This window comes from Scheffersomyces xylosifermentans, assembly GCF_036884685.1.
Source record: "Scheffersomyces xylosifermentans strain CBS 12540 chromosome Unknown RJT20scaffold_5, whole genome shotgun sequence".
Classification (NCBI taxonomy): Eukaryota; Fungi; Ascomycota; class Pichiomycetes; order Serinales; family Debaryomycetaceae; genus Scheffersomyces; species Scheffersomyces xylosifermentans.
In genome coordinates, this window is record NW_027042943.1 from 1,655,426 (window position 1) to 1,671,766 (window position 16,341).

Here is a 16,341-nt window from a genome sequence, read left to right on the forward strand (position 1 = left end):
TTCGGGTTAATTTTGAATTCTCAGTAAATGCCCGTTTCAAATTAACACAGCTTATTGTCCCAATTAGCCTAAGCATCGAGGCCTCTCTAGTGGTCAATAAATCGCGAAGAGATCCATTACCGGTAACCCCACTACCATCAGAACTTGCATAAACCTGTTGACACTGCAAATCATTTTGACTTCGAAGTAGATCATAGCCAACGATGTCATCTGACGAAGAACCCACCTGCCTTTTTCTAACAAAAGACAATGACAATATCCACATAGTTATAATTCCCACATTTAGTAAACCCTGGAGATTAATAATAATATCCATCATAGGTGGGTGGACACCATCCACAGAGCAAAAGAAGATAAAATCCCGAAGAACACACCACAATACGACATCCCACGTCATATTAACCTAAGTTGAATAATTTGCTCATAAAGGATAAAATTACATCAAGGCAGTAACACACCACCAGGAACAATTTCAATAATAACCGGAATATCTAGTCAAAAGTGTTAGTTAAGCCAGTTAAAAGAAAAAATAATTATTGTGCGGCTCTCTTTGTTTCTTGTCCCACATATAAAATACCCCCTCTCAAGGATCAACTTCAAAGTGGAGTGGCATTGTTGAAACATTGCATAGTTATGTGGGGAGTGTACTATGGCTTAACTTGTGGGAGTTTCGCCGGTGCCCTATTATGCATAAATTGAAAATGCAAAATTGCTTCTTGTCCCACATATTTTGAATATTTCGCGCGAGGCGGAAGAATTACGATGTAGTAATCTGCAATGCTGGTTGGGAGCGAAGTGGGATGTTTATTCACGGGTCTGGCTGGCACACGGCTCAACCTTTGAGACTTAAAACGGTATATGAACTAGCATCTCATTTCTTTAACTCGAATTACTTCCAAAGGAATATATCTTTCTATTGTTTAGCTACGAGTTTTTTTTAGGCCCCTTGAGGCCAGCATCTCAATTTGACTTAGGCCAAGAAAACTAGTTGTTCCATATTTTCCCGAAAGAGAAAATAGTGCGATGCTTGTTTAGACCTAGACAACTTAAAATTCCGTGATTTGACAAACTGCTATTGTAATCGTTGTTTTGTAACTAGATCCAAGTTTGCAGTTTACAGTAAATATACAGGCACTATGCTAGTGGGCAAAAGCACCTTTTATCCACTACGTAATTTCACAATATTTTGAATGGCTAGTGCTAATTTAGAACCTCCCCAGATTATTAGAAATAAATCCTTAAATTATGGGTAGATTTAACTGCAACTGGGTAGGGGCATCTGCAGATAGACCTGGGGTCAAACTATTTACAACTATGAACGCGCTGAGGCGTGATATTCACCAGATGAACAATTCATTCACTTTAGATTGATCATTCATTTAACCTCATAATAGTTCGATCTTTTCCATTTCTCATCAATGTCCCGTTCTGGGATTTTAAACAACGAGATGTAACACCATTACACTTAACAACTGCTTATTCTAAGTGGAAGTGTGTCTGTTACCTAGAAGTATTCCTTTAAGAGTCAGAAATCTTTTCTTTTCGCTCTCAACATATGTAACCAGCAATTTTCCATTTGGTCATCCCAAGACTTTTCTCCGGTATCTGGAAGAAGATTATTTTTAAGTACCCCGCATCACTCGTTTCTGGTTTTGCATGTTTTATGCAAGCTGATCACGAGGTGCTCTGCTCTTTACTGTATTTGTTACAGAAAGCCGTACTGGAATTGTCCGAGGTGTGTACACCGTTAAAATGACAATAGCGCGTAAAAGTGGAAAGGGAAATAGGGTTGTGAATCCAGCCCCGGATGTGCTAGAGCCATTTGCGGCTGAGCCAATGACAAAATGGTCCACCAAATTTGGGAATTTCTGTTACAACTAATATAATAAGTTGATTATAGTTTAAGGAGATATATTTCCAGCTACTAGACCTTTGGTTACCTGACCCACCATGGGCCATCTTCATCCTGCACCCTAATACACAAATCCTATATGCAGTTTCTTGAAACAAAAAAGACGGGTAGTTGTTCCAACCTGCAAATGTAAATCCGAAGAAGATATTTTTTATGCATCTTTCTCCATCCGCAGGTTGTTATTTTTCCAGTACATTTTTCCCCATAAATCTTATTCTGCTGTGCTTTGTGTCAGGTAGTTTTTTGCATTAAGTGGAAATTCATAGGAAATGGCTGTCTGGAGACACCAACTCAGCGATGTTCTTCAGAAAACGATTTCATATAAATATGACAGCGTAACCCCTTCATTTCATTTGAGATTGAAATAATTTGTATCATCAACTTTCCTTGCAAAATGGGTTTAGAAGATAGCAAACTTTTACAAAAATACATTAACTTCGGTGAGAAGAAGGCGGGTTCCACCTCCATGGGAATCTTCGTCGGTTTATTCGCTGCCTTCGGTGGTATCCTTTTCGGTTACGACACTGGTACTATTTCTGGTATCTTAGCCATGGATTACGTTACAGCTCGTTTCCCAAAGAACAATGAATCTTTCACCTCATCTGAGACTTCTCTTATAGTCTCCATTTTATCCGTCGGTACTTTCTTCGGTTCCCTTTCTGCTTCATTCTTCTCCGACAAACTCGGTCGTAGATGGACTTTGATTATTGCTACTTTAGTCATCTTTAACCTTGGTATTATTTTACAAACTGCTGCTACTAGTATTCCTCTTTTGTGTGTCGGTAGAGTCTTCGCAGGTCTCGGTGTCGGTCTCATTTCCGCTGTCATTCCATTATACCAAGCTGAAACCGTTCCAAAGTGGATCAGAGGTGCCGTTGTTTCTTGTTACCAATGGGCTATTACCCTTGGTATCCTCTTGGCTAACGTTGTGAACCAAGGTACTCACGCAAGAAACGATTCCGGTTCTTACAGAATTCCAATTGCTGTCCAATTCTTGTGGGCTATTATCTTAGGTGGTGGTATGCTTATTTTGCCAGAAACCCCAAGATTCTGGGTCTCCAAGGGTGACGAAGCTAGAGCCAAGGACTCCTTGAGCAGATTGAGAAAATTACCAATCGACAACCCAGACTTAATTGATGAGTACGATGAGATCAAGGCTAACTTTGACTTCGAAAACCAATACGGTTCTGGTAGTTGGGGTCAAGTTTTCGCTAACAAGAACCACCAAAGAAAGAGATTGCTCATGGGTGTTGGTATTCAAGCTTTACAACAATTGACTGGTATTAACTTCATTTTCTACTTCGGTACTACTTTCTTCAAGCGTGCTGGTATTAAGAACGAATTCGTTATCCAAATGGCCACTTCTATTGTCAACTTCGGTTCTACTGTTCCAGGTATTCTTTTGATTGAAGTCCTCGGTAGAAGAAAGTTATTATTGGGAGGTTCTTGTATTATGGCCGTCTCTCAATTAATTGTCGCTATTGTCGGTGTTGCTACCGGTCAAGGTTCTACCTCTGCTAACCAGTGTTTGGTTGCCTTCGTCTGTATCTTCATTGCTGCTTTTGCTGCTACCTGGGGCCCTCTTTGTTGGGCTGTTATTGCCGAATGTTACCCACTTTCAGTCAGACAAAAGTCTATCTCCTTATGTACCGCTTCTAACTGGTTGTGGAACTGGGGTATTGCCTACGCTACTCCATACATGGTCAACTCTGGTCCAGGTAACGCTAACTTAGGAAGTAAGGTCTTCTTCATCTGGGGTGGATGTAACGTTATCGGTGGTCTCTTTGTCTGGGCTCTTGTCTACGAAACTAAGGGTTTGACTTTAGAACAAGTCGACGAGTTATACGAGAAGGTTCCGCAAGCATGGCACTCATCCAAGTTCATTCCAGCCGAAAACGCTTTCAGACAACCATCTAGAGCCGAGTCTCTTGCTTCCTCCTCTAAGGCTGAAGGTGTCTCTGAAGTTGAAGAGGCTTCTGTTTAAAGAAACTGTTCATATTAATATTCATTTCCCCATGTCACAGATTCCATATATAAATGTCTGAATGTCTTTACGATTTGCTTTAATTCTTATATAATTGTATAAAACAATGATACATTTAATGTAACTTTATTAGAAAATCTCGAAATTGTAGATTCTTAACGGGGCTTTGAAAAGGCTTTAATAGAGGCTTTGATAAGAGGTGGAGTAAGGTATAGAAGAAGAGACCCTGTGGATACTCGTGAATTTTCATGGGCAATTGATGAATGAGAACAGTGCACTTTCATGGACCCTTCAGGGACTGTTTCAAGTCGACGTTGAAATCATTCTATCACCTCTAAAGAAAAAACGATTTACAGTGGCTTGAAACACTTTTCCGAATAGAATACTTGTTACTTACGCTAAGCTGTATAAGAATGAATATCTAAATATTAAGGTCAGCCGGTCGTTCCAACGTGGCAACATCGAAAAAAAAGGCCACAGTCAGCTTATACATAAGCCTGTCACTACTTCCTAGGACTAATTCAGCACGGTGGTCATCTTCTTTCATGACAGTACCTAAAAAAAGAACCTAATAAATCACCTGCCAATGACTATTATGTATTGTAATAGAAGAGCTCATCGCGGGGAATTTTGGCGGGGAGCTGTCCTCAATAGGAATTTTCAGTACGACATCATTAAGCTCTTTTTTGGGGCCAGTGGAGACAGTGCAAAAATACTGAATGTGGGGGTACTCTAACTTGCAATAAGGAAGGCTTAGAAATATCTTCTTCTGGAATCGCGTCGTAAAGTACATCTCGAGCTATGATGTAACCTCTGAGTGCTAAAGAAAAGGTTGCACATACGAGGAAGCAGAGTCCTGCAAAAATCGCAGTATTGCGGAACAGCTTCGGATTATCTAAGTCTGTGCCAGAAGTAAGGGCTACCCCGATAAGCTCCGACACGACCCCTGCAGCACCAAAGAACATCCAGCTCATACTGAAGGAAACATTAAGTTTGGAAATGCCCACTAGCCTAACAGTGATGGCTGCAACTGTGGGAAATATCGCTCCAATGAAATTTCCCTCGATAAAAGCTAACATGATCGCACCAGCATACGTTCTTACAGGAATCCAAAGACCCAATGCAAATATTCCTGCCAAGTAATAGGAAATAGTAGTGACGGTAAGCGGTCCATAATAATCAGAGATGAAGCCGGCCATTGGCCTCGCGAAACAAAACGCTACTTGAACCATGCTGGAAACAACAGAGCCCTGGTGATTAGTAAAGCCCAAAGAGACAGTGTAAGTAGCCAAAGAATAGAGTACCACAACATATCCTAGGATACAAGTAATTAAGTAGAAGGTAAGTAGCCAGAATCCAACACATTTCAAGCAGTCCAAATCATAAAAGGTGAATTCGACTTTATGATGCTTGGATCTTGTTTTGATCAATAGTACCGCAATTATACCTAAACCGAAGCTAATTATAGCTTGCGCTCTGAGAGCCGATTGATAACCTTGGGTTTCAATAATTCTCTGCATACCTACATTGAAAATGACTCCGCCGACCCCGCTCCCACTTACAGAGAGTGCATTGGCAAGAACCCTTCTTTTCACAAACCATTGGCTCACTAAAGTTAATGCAGGTAAGCTCATCATAGCCAAGCCAAGGGACTGAAGCACACCTTGTGTTAGATAAAGTTCCCAAAGATTCACTGAAAAACTGGCCATGATAATACTTGCAAATTGAATCGAATTGCCAAGAACTATCAAGGGCCTAGTTCCTATCCAACCTTGTATGTAGTTAATTATTGGAGCGAAGACTAGTCCAAGTCCAAAACTAATACCACCAATTGCAGCATAATCCACTCTAGTTGCACCCTCAAAGGTGTTGTTGTTCAAATAATAAGAAAAGTAAATTCCAAAAGAAGAATTCAAACCCCAGGTACTAGTAGATATGAGAAAAGCACTGAAAACAATGACCCAACCATACCCACCATCCATTCTTGGTTCCTGTTCTTGCGAAGAATTGTCATTTGCTCCCTTCTTGACAGAAGCAATATCAACATCACTATGCTTCAAATTATCTCTTCTTATCATCACTTTCGAAATTGTATATTTACAAAAGTGAAGTACAGCAAACGAAGGGCTGAAGAGAATATGATGTTTAAATAAGATCAGTACTTTTATTTCATTACACTTCATGGTATCTAATTAGATAAGTCCATCAATGCTAGTAACCGAAGCTGCGAATTCATTACCGTATTTGGATACTGTTGCAATCGGAGCCGGGCCGCAGCGCTCAAATAGTCCGATATATAGAGTATTGCAGCCATTGCATTCAAAATCGTGAAACAATTCGAGGCAATGGTTGAGAACGAACAGTATCCGACAATGTGAGTCATCCGATATATGTAGAGTTTAAGAATTAATAATATGGCCTTTAGGAAATGAAGCGTCCAATTGTAGTAAGAGTCTTTTCGTCCGATTACGGAATTCTATTGATAGTTTGGTTCAAGTCTTGGTATCATTATTGAAAACACGGAGGAGCCGACTCTAATCAGCATCAAAAACCGCAACTTTGATCGCCTATTTTGTTAACCTTGTTCGAATGATGCTGTATAAGTTTCTAGACCGGATTCTATAACATAATGACCAAGACTAAGCATATTTTCAGATGTCTTTAAGCAATCTTAATGCTGCAATAACCTCATAGACACCGTATGCACCAGGATCTGGCGGAAAATCCTTGCGGTTATCTTCAATTCCTACGTAGGTCGCACGTCCGAGCTTTGGAGTAAGCTTACTCGTTCTTTTAGCAGAGTCCTCAGCAACTTGAATAGCAACAGAAATATCTCGGGTTCTATCGAAAAATTCACAAAATGGAATTAAAACATCCATTACCGTTCTATGTCCAATTCTGGCCTTTGTAAATTCGCATAAGGTTGTGATTGCATGAGTAAGAGATTCGGCCAATTTTTCAGTGGTATTGAGAGTATTATTTTCTAATAGATACTCAAGCTTCGTTATGAATGCATTCATGAAAATGAACAAAATAGCACCCAAAGTGCCACCCATGTCCACTTTAATAATTTTAAGCACAGTTTTAAGAACAGTGAGAACGGATCCGCGGTCAGCAACACCGTCACTAATGGCTCTCAAAACAGCATTACATCCGGCTTGCAACGTCTTTCCGCAATCACCATCTCCCATCTGCGTGTCCCAAAGAGTAATATCTGGCTCCTTGGCAATCACATTCTCGGCCGCCAAAGTTACAGTAGCCCGTAAGAGTGCAGGGTCAATCTTAATGTCATATTCAATTTGGTTTATGTTCTCATCTGCATAGCCTTGAAAGTTAGTGATTACCCTTTGTTTATAGGTGGGACTTGCTGGTTTTGTATAAATCGATCTAGACCAGCCCGTAGCGTCTGTAGTATCATCTAGTAGCTCAAAAATGATTTCCCTAGAGAATTCTTCAGACGAAGACTTTGTAACATTCATCAAGGTGATAGTAAATATTTGCGCATTTAATGAAGTTACAAATGGTCCAGAGTAAACTCTTATCGGCGAAATCCCATAATATTTTTCTAGAGTATCAACTACTGTAAAAACTAGAGCCTTTTCCTCAATAACTGGGATTCATCCTAAGTTATTGAACATCAAAACTATGTCATCACCCTTGTCAAAATCAAAATATCCCCTTTCTTGATCACTTTTGTCAAAGATGTACCTTAAAAGTCTAGCGATCAAGTCTTCATTGGTAGGTATCCCTTCTTCCTTTATCACTCCTGGCTCATTGTGGATGCCAAGTCCGATCTCAATCTCATTATCTCCCAACTTACCATAGAATTCACTTGGCGAATGGCCAGGTATATGTACATGGTTCAATCCGGCGTTTATAGACGCAATTGCAGAATTTACTTGCTCTCCTAATTTGTAGATTTGTTCCAAGGTATAGCCTCTTTCAGACGCAGCACCCAAAACCTTTGTGATGAGTACACAACCTGTTAAAGTACGGCGACCCACTAATGCTCCAATGGATCTACCAACAGCAACATCATCTGTGCACCTCAACAATTTTATATTGTTATTTCCATACCTGGAAATGAGATCTTGAACAGCCATACCGAAGTATAGGTTGTCGCCAGTGTAGTTTGTAATTATGAAAAGTGTACCAGCTTCAGAATGGGTCACCTTTTCAGCTGCCTGTATATTCCTATCATTGGGACTGGCAAATACATCTCCTTGAGCAGCAGCTGTCAACATTCCGGCTCCAACGAATCCAGACCACCCAGGTTCATGCCCAGAGCCTCCACCTGAAATAAGAGAAACCTTTTTAGGATCATACTTATTGTTGAAGACCACCTTCTCGTTTTCCAAGAGCGAAAGGGAATCGTTCTCACAAAGCATGCCTTTCAAGCACTGAGTAGTTAATTGCGAAATATCTTTCGGTAAAAAGTGCTTAGACATTGGAATTCGTTGAAGAAATAAGATTTAAAATGATCGAAGTGACTTACAAACTTGCCAATACTCGGCATATTTGATCAAATATATACTCAGCGCATTCCGTCCGGGCCAGTCTTTGGCAGTGTTATCCGCAACTTTCGCGTATTTGTTTTGCAGTCTTACCTCAATATCCACTAACTGAAGCTAACTCTACTTTTTGGTCGAAATTTCGGAGTAACGACCTATGTGGGGCACTATTATCCCAAAAAAATAATGGAGTAGAATTCCGATACTCGTGAGTAGCTTCCTGTTGGATGCAAGAGTTGCAAAATTTCCCGGAACTTTAATTTATGTCTTTTAGAACTGCTGTCCATGGTATAGTTAAGGAATAATTCCAAAACCAATGACAAAAGATAGTTGGAGAGGTAGGTGTTATCGATGGTAGATGGCTTTTGTATGATGATATGATAGCTTCAAACAATGACACCACATTTACTACCCCCAAAGGGCGGGTGAATGACAGGACAAAGACTGAAGTGCCTGGTATATATTTGTCAAGTCAATTGAGGGGTATAGGTTGCAGCTAGAATGGTTGTAGCTAGTATTAGTAGCAGACTAATTGGATGTTTTCGAAATGTGCTCAACTCCAAATCAAACTGATTTGCCCTATAATATGAGTTCCCGGGTTTTCAATATTGTTATTGGGTGCGACCAATCTGGCTACGAATACAAAGAAGTTCTAAAGAAGGACTTAGAGAACAGTGAGTTTGTTAGAGATATTATTGATATTGGTGTTCCTTCCAAAAACGATGATACTGCTTACCCGACGATTGGAATCAAAGCTGCTGAATTGGTTGCTTCTGGAAAGGCCAATCGTGCTGTCTTGATCTGTGGAACTGGTTTAGGAGTTGCCATTAGCGCTAACAAAGTGACCGGAATTAGAGCTGTTACAGCCCATGATTCTTTTAGTGTCGAGAGATCTATTCTATCTAATAATTGTCAAGTATTGTGCTTGGGTCAAAGAGTCGTGGGATTAGAGCTAGCCAGGCGTTTGCTTAAAGAATGGTTGACCTATTATTTCGATGATACTAGCTCCTCTGCGTCAAAAGTTGCAGTTCTATTAGAGTATGAGATGTCGTCTTAATATATTTACCAATAAAATATGCGTGAAGCAACAAATGGAATATCCCTTATTGAAAAAAGCAAATTATGTATTGCAGAATAGTTGTTCTCTATCTATATTTTTGACTGATATAGTTTGAAAGTTTATATTCAGGTCAATTAATATATAAAGTTATAGAATGGCCATTGCAGTAACTTTTACAACAAGTTAATATCATCTTTAACCATAACTTTCATGCTTCTGATGCTGGGATTGTAAAAAGTTTTTAACGCCTCAGGAGCAGTTTCCAAAGGAATTCTGTGAGTAACAAACTTTAGGGCATCGACTTTCCTTGATGCAAAAAGATTCAAAACTGCAGGCCATGAATCCTTGTACCTATTCACAAATTTGATGTCTACTTCTCCGAAAGAGACCGTCATGAAGGGAAAGCCGTCGATTTCGTTCTTACCACTAACTCCAATAACTGTCAAAGTACCCTTCCTTCTAACCACATAACAGCAAGTGTTGATTGAAGATGCAACACCGGTGCATTCTAAGACATTAGGTGGCATTTCATACTCTGTCGTACCAAAAAGAGCCCTAATTTTTTCAGCATTCTCTCTAACGCTTAGCTTCATGTCTAATTTGTAAGTCTTCACAGAAGGAACGAGAACCTTAGCGAAGTCAAGTCGTTCCTGAGAAATGTCTGTGACAGCAAGAGGGTATGCACCACTGGAGTTTGCCAACAATAAGGTTGCCAATCCAATAGGACCACATCCTGCAATCATTGCTCCTTTCCCTAATTCCAACCCTCCTGCTCTTTCAATGCCATGATACGCAACTGAGAAAACTTCTGCCAAGGCACCCTCTTCGTAAGAAATATTGTCTGGCAATTTGTGACAGAACTTAGGGTCAAAGGGTAAGTACCTTTGCATTGAACCATTCATGTTAGGCATCCCTAAAAAATCAACCTCCTGGCATAAATTATAGTTTCCATTCATGCAAAGGAAGCATTGCCCACATGGCAATTGAGGTTCTATTGCGACCCTGTCACCAACTTTCAAATCATGAGTAACATCTGCTCCAACTGCAATGATTTGGCCAGCAGTCTCGTGGCCTATGATCAAATCATCTTCTATTCTCATGTCTCCGATACCGCCTTCCTTCCAAAGATGAATATCCGATCCACAGACTCCGGTACACTTGATGTGGATTAAGACTTGCTTGGAAGTAAAGGAAGGGATAGGAACGATGGCGGTATATAATTCCCCCAGCTTGGAAATCTTTAAACAGACATTTTCCTTCGTAAAAGAAGAAACTATACTTGGTTGTGCGGTTGGCGTCATTTCTAATCACAGTGTTGTTGATCTGCCCAAAGCCAAAATATGGATTTCAGGGGATTCGGGATATCTATAAATGATACGGATCTGAAGTTACACCCATTACACTTTTGGCATGTCCATCCTTTTGGGTTGAACGAGGGCTTGAGATGATTAGAATGGGGGAGGGGCTCATGAGGGGCAAGTGGTCCAAGAAAACTGAAAATTTGTATGTTTAAAAAAGGACAAGCCTATGTAGACAAGACTTGACAGGTCTGACCGAGCTGCACCTTACAAAATGATCTTATCTTCTTACATTACTAAGGACGGAGGGACTGTCGGACGACTTTATCAAAGAGTGGGGTGTTTTTGGGTGCTTTGAACTCTCAAATTGCGCCTTCTCAAACCTTTGACTGTACACATTATAAAGTATTCCGACTTCCCTTAACAAAGAACGCTGTTTGCAACTTCCCATTTTTCAATGGAAATAATTATCGGAGTAATCGCGCAAAATACCGAGAAAGATTGCTAAGTCCGGAATCATTTGTCAAAGCAGCCGTGGAGGGAAATGGATTAATGTGGGTGATGCGGGACGAGTTTAAATGTGGGGACACGGCAGACAAAATTTTTGAGACAATAGGTTTACGGCACTGGTTCACAACACACGGTAAAAAGTATACCGAGTTTCAAATTGCCACACAGTACTTTGGACATATTCTATAAATAAAAAAAAAAAACCTTCTCCTTCTTTTTTTTTTATTTATTTGAGGCTCAAAAAGGCCCCCCCCCCCCCCCCCACATTTCTCGAAAAATATTTTTGAAGGACAGTAATTATGTTTCAAGCGAGCTGTCGAGTTCAGATGTACCTTACGCTATTTTTGAACATTTTCAGTATTCACACGGAAAATAGCATTTCTACCTGAGGAGGAGGGGTGCTAGAGTGTTTGGGAACATAAAAAAGGGTACCACAGTTCTTGTACCTTTTCATAGAGATGCCACCTGATGTGTAATTCGACTTGAAGAACTAGTTACAATAAGCCGGAACTACTGTTACCCCACCTTATTGAATCATTCCTTCATTTCATGGCAAACAGGCTCATAACCACAATGCAATAGTATAACTTGACAAGCGGCATATAGAAGAAGTAGAATCCAAAAAGTTACCAATGCCATAACTTTACTAAGCTCTCAAATTGTATTTATATAGGACTTTATCCCCTCTTGCTACAAATATTTATGTACTTTATCTCCCTTCGAGCATTTTCATGAGTTAAATCTCTTCACCAGAACAAAATGAGTTCGTCAGTTTCATTAAATATTGATCAGAAAGAATCAGAAGAGCCTGATGTCGCTCCTATCAGTGGGACCCACTCCTTCCTCGGTCTTAGAGGCCATCAGCTTAACTTTGCAGTTTCGTGTTTTGCTGGTGTAGGTTTCTTACTATTTGGCTACGATCAAGGTGTTATGGGTTCTTTGTTAACATTGCCAGCCTTCGAGAATACCTTTCCTGGTATGAAAGCCTCAACAAACGCGACTTTGCAAGGTGCCGTGATAGCCTTATACGAGATAGGGTGTATGATGGCATCGTTGCTGACAATCTACTTGGGCGACAAATTGGGCAGACTTAAAATCATGTTCATTGGCTCAGTTATTGTTTGCATTGGTGGTGCATTACAGGCTTGTGCATACACTATTGCTCACTTGACTGTAGCAAGAATTTTTACAGGTGTACGTATAAAATATTTTGTAGAATTAGTCCGAGTGAAGTATTTTCTATTCCATTTTTCTAGGCCGCGCTATTAATACTAACTGCCAAAATTTAGTTAGGTACAGGTTTTATCACTTCAACAGTACCAGTATATCAATCTGAATGTTCCCCAGCAAAAAAGAGAGGTCAGTTAATCATGATGGAGGGTTCACTTATAGCTCTTGGTATTGCTATTTCTTATTGGATAGATTTTGGTTTCTATTTCGTTAGAAATGACCCTAACCACGGCGATGCTGCTTGGAGAGTACCAATTGCCCTCCAGTGTCTCTTCCCAATTTTGTTGATCTCGACAGTATTCTATTTCCCAGAATCTCCAAGATGGCTAATGAACAAAGGTAGAGTTGAAGATGCCAAAAAGGTCTTTTCTGCTCTCTACGACTTACCAGTCGATTCTCGGAAGATTCAAGTACAGATCAACGAAATTCAGGCCGCAATTGCTTTGGAAAAAGATGCTGCTGGACATGGTTTCAGTATCAAGGATTTATTCACGCAGGGCCCAGCAAGAAATTTCCATCGTGTATCTTTAGCATGCTGGTCTCAAATAATGCAACAAATTACTGGTATTAACTTAATCACCTACTATGCTGGCACTATCTTTGAATCGTACATTGGGATGTCTCCGTTAAACTCAAGAATCTTGGCAGCTGCAAATGGTACTGAATATTTTCTTGCTTCTTTAATTGGGTTCTACACTATAGAAAGATTAGGAAGAAGATTCTTGTTATTTTGGGGTGCTATTTCTCAGGCTATATGTATGGCAATTTTAACAGGTACCACATATGCTGCAGGCAAAGGTAATTCAGGTGCTGGAATTGCAGCAGCGGTATTTCTTTTTGCTTTTAACTCTTGTTTCGGGGTGTCTTATCTAGGAGGAACGTGGTTATTGCCTCCTGAATTGTTATCTCTAAAGCTTAGAGCACCCGGAGCAGCTTTATCTACAGCTTGTAATTGGGTTTTCAACTTTATGGTCGTTATGATAACACCAGTTGCGTTTGAGAGCATTGGGTGTTACACGTACACAATTTTTGCTGCAATTAACTTATTAATGGCTCCTGTTGTTTTCTTCTTCTACCCAGAAACAAAAGGAAGATCTTTAGAAGAAATGGATATTATTTTCAATCATACTCCAGTTTGGCAACCATGGAAAGTTGTTCAAGTCGCCAAAGATCTTCCAATTATGCATGAACAGCAACTTGACAAGGAAGGTGACTTATACGATGGAGAAAAAGGTGATACTGAGCACATCGAAGTATTAAAGGAAAATTAACCTTCGCTATGCTCTACTCCTCCTTGCATTAAGTAATAGACTCTACAAGTTTGAAGTTTGGCTAAATGGTAGAATAATGTGAAATATCTGAGATATAGACTAAAGAATTCAAACGAACAAACTAGAAGTATATCCAAAGGTGTGTATATTATGAAGTACGAAAAGCCTCTCTTTTGCTATTTCAGGTATATTTTCATTTTGTAAAGGAGGTATATTAGAAGCTGAGATTCTGCAATTTCCTTTTCTACAATAAGAACTTTAACCGAAGATGACGAAAAGGATCATTTTTGTCACTGGGACGGACACTGACGTCGGGAAAACTTTCATTGCTTCTTTACTTACAAAGTGTTGGAATTGTAACTACTGGAAGCCTATTCAAACAGGAACTGAGTCCGATGTTGGAGACACCTATACTGTTAAGAGCACCACCGGTTTAGACAGTGATCACTTTTCACCTCCTGGTTTTGCATTTATGAAACCCTTGTCTCCGTGGAGGGCTGCATTAATAGAAGGCAAGAATGTAGAAGTGTCCGATATACGTATTCCCCAAAATTTCTTGGAGAGTGAACGGTCTCTCATCATAGAAGGAGCAGGTGGCCCATATGTGCCTATTAACGACACGGATATTATGACCGACTTAGCTTTGGCGCTTTCTTGTGGTGTCATATTAGTGAGCAGAAGTGGGCTTGGAACTTTAAACCATACCTTACTCTGTTTGGAGCATTTCAAACACAGAGGAGTACGCGTATTGGGAGTGATTCTAAATGGAGACGTCAACCAAGATAATGCCACTGTAATTGAGACTTTGGGGCAAGTACCTATACTTTGTCAAGTCCCAGTTGCTAATAGCATCGACGACGTTATGCATCTCGTTCCCAAATTTGACTCAATATTCGCGATGACTACGAGTCATCAGAATTAATTTTTGAGTCAAGTCTTGCTCATAACCATTATAATCGCTAAAACAAAAGTCTATCCTTATTAGATTAGAAGTGAATAAACCTCTATCTTTTAATGAGAATAGGGGGTGTATATTGTTTTTGTGACTAATCCAAGTTACATTGTATTAGGTTGTTTAATAAATATAACAACGACGACATTTACTCGTAAAAAGGAGGGCATTCAATGAGTTTTGAGAAATAGTATCTAAACACTTGAAATCCACATTGTGTATAGACATCTTCCTTATGTTTGAAGATCCTTAACATCTTCTTCGCGCTTGAATAGTAAACCCGTACATAGCATGCTTAGGGCATCCAAATTAACAGAATCAATACTTTCATAATTCACATAATCATTTGCGGAGTTATAAATATCACCCATTGTGTACTGTGCTCTCTGCTTGTACTCCCCGAAAAGTATGAATTTGTTAAGCTCACGCAAAGAGCCTAACTGAATTGATGAGTAATATCTTTCTCTGTCAGTTGTAGTGGAGAAAAGTTTACTCATGAATCCCCCACCAATCAATGGGTTGTTTGGGTCCAATGTGGTATCCAAACGATTAGTCTTTCTGTCCCAATTATCGGTCAATGAATGCTGCTCTGGGTCTAAAAGAAAATTAGAATAGTTGTATTCAAAACTCCATTTTCTTCCCTCACGAACCCAGCGATATCTGTTGCCTTTGTAAATGTAATCGGAAATCGGTAAAGTTTTATGAGCGAATACCACCACTTGGAAATTCTTCTGTTTGTCATTCGGATCTGGGGTGAAACATAACTCATAAGTGGTATAACTACCTTGTCTGTACCTTTGGACTTTGCAGAAATCATAGAAATCAACTTTTGGGTCGAATCCTCTTAAGGGAAAACTCTTATGGTCGATGTAGTACTTTTGTATCGTCAAGAACTTGTTAAAATGAAAAGGATGCACTTGGACTTTCAACAAAGGCACTCCAATCCCCGCAAGTTGAAGTTCATTAGCATACCTACTAACACCGATGGGTGATTTATCTGCCTTTGCCTTTCTGAATGCCCTGTATTTGTCGATAGAATCGGCAGACACGAAGACGTTCAAGTCACGGCTGAATGTCTTGTTGCAAATAACAAACTTCCAGCTATTTGCATCGAAGTACTCTGGTGGGTGTTCTAGTATCTTTTCTGGATTCACCTCAATCTTCGGATTTGGGATATATGTTGGAGGTTTCTCATCGTCGTACTCTTCATCATTGGACATATTAGCATAATTGGTGGTGTTGTTATCTTAATATGGGAAGTCCTAGAACTCAACCGTCTCAATTGCCGAGAGAATGAAGAGTTAGATTATTTGAATTTGCAACATTATTTAGCCGTAGTGCACGAATACGAAATGTAATCGTCACACATTTTCGGCTGTGTATAAATAACTTGCATGTATGAATTCACTTGTATAACCGTTTTTGATTGGCGTGCAGTTATTCCCGTATATTCCTGCCAAAAATCTGTCACGATATTTTTAAAAGGTTTCTTTTCTGCACAACTTTCCTGTCACTATTTTCCGATGTGGTACATTCGAATGCATGCTTATTGCTGCAAATTGGGTAAGTGAAGTATTATCATTTTAATGTTATCATCATATCAAGAGTGAAAT

General features: G+C 39.7%; 8 protein-coding genes across 8 annotated transcripts; 4 read left to right on the forward strand and 4 right to left on the reverse strand. All coding sequences in view use genetic code 12, as the record gives it.

The window, feature by feature from the left end:
* The first annotated feature begins 2,156 nt into the window (after positions 1 to 2,156).
* On the forward strand, positions 2,157 to 4,233 carry HGT12 (Hgt12p). Its single transcript, XM_064920467.1, has one exon. The coding sequence runs from the start codon at positions 2,307 to 2,309 to the stop codon at positions 3,894 to 3,896; it is 1,590 nt and encodes a 529-aa protein (XP_064773995.1). The 5' UTR covers positions 2,157 to 2,306; the 3' UTR covers positions 3,897 to 4,233.
* Positions 4,234 to 4,570: 337 nt separating this feature from the next.
* Positions 4,571 to 5,974, reverse strand: RJT20DRAFT_3577 (major facilitator superfamily domain-containing protein; the record flags this gene model as incomplete). The annotated part of the gene is made up of 1 exon (XM_064919818.1): positions 4,571 to 5,974. The coding sequence occupies one exon, from the start codon at positions 5,972 to 5,974 to the stop codon at positions 4,571 to 4,573; it is 1,404 nt and encodes a 467-aa protein (XP_064773996.1).
* A 550-nt stretch (positions 5,975 to 6,524) lies between these two features.
* RJT20DRAFT_148080 (dihydroxyacetone kinase isoenzyme I) lies at positions 6,525 to 8,649 on the reverse strand. The gene is made up of 2 exons (XM_064918957.1): positions 7,541 to 8,649; positions 6,525 to 7,498 (listed from the first exon to the last, which is right to left on the reverse strand). Exons 1-2 carry the CDS (start codon positions 8,342 to 8,344, stop codon positions 6,548 to 6,550), a joined length of 1,755 nt encoding a protein of 584 aa, XP_064773997.1. The 5' UTR covers positions 8,345 to 8,649; the 3' UTR covers positions 6,525 to 6,547.
* A 207-nt stretch (positions 8,650 to 8,856) lies between these two features.
* Positions 8,857 to 9,489, forward strand: RJT20DRAFT_129300 (RpiB/LacA/LacB family sugar-phosphate isomerase). Its single transcript, XM_064917466.1, has one exon. It carries the CDS (start codon positions 8,955 to 8,957, stop codon positions 9,462 to 9,464), a length of 510 nt encoding a protein of 169 aa, XP_064773998.1. The 5' UTR covers positions 8,857 to 8,954; the 3' UTR covers positions 9,465 to 9,489.
* A 34-nt stretch (positions 9,490 to 9,523) lies between these two features.
* RJT20DRAFT_51701 (NAD(P)-dependent alcohol dehydrogenase) lies at positions 9,524 to 10,906 on the reverse strand. The gene has a single exon (XM_064920470.1). It carries the CDS (start codon positions 10,766 to 10,768, stop codon positions 9,641 to 9,643), a length of 1,128 nt encoding a protein of 375 aa, XP_064773999.1. The 5' UTR covers positions 10,769 to 10,906; the 3' UTR covers positions 9,524 to 9,640.
* A 1,020-nt stretch (positions 10,907 to 11,926) lies between these two features.
* Positions 11,927 to 13,910, forward strand: HGT13 (Hgt13p). The gene is made up of 2 exons (XM_064920471.1): positions 11,927 to 12,469; positions 12,565 to 13,910. Exons 1-2 carry the CDS (start codon positions 12,035 to 12,037, stop codon positions 13,774 to 13,776), a joined length of 1,647 nt encoding a protein of 548 aa, XP_064774000.1. The 5' UTR covers positions 11,927 to 12,034; the 3' UTR covers positions 13,777 to 13,910.
* Positions 13,911 to 14,830, forward strand: RJT20DRAFT_51705 (dethiobiotin synthase). Its single transcript, XM_064920472.1, has one exon. The coding sequence runs from the start codon at positions 14,045 to 14,047 to the stop codon at positions 14,696 to 14,698; it is 654 nt and encodes a 217-aa protein (XP_064774001.1). The 5' UTR covers positions 13,911 to 14,044; the 3' UTR covers positions 14,699 to 14,830.
* Positions 14,831 to 16,145, reverse strand: RJT20DRAFT_51706 (uncharacterized protein). The gene has a single exon (XM_064920473.1). The coding sequence runs from the start codon at positions 15,946 to 15,948 to the stop codon at positions 14,962 to 14,964; it is 987 nt and encodes a 328-aa protein (XP_064774002.1). The 5' UTR covers positions 15,949 to 16,145; the 3' UTR covers positions 14,831 to 14,961.
* Positions 16,146 to 16,341: the final 196 nt, after the last annotated feature.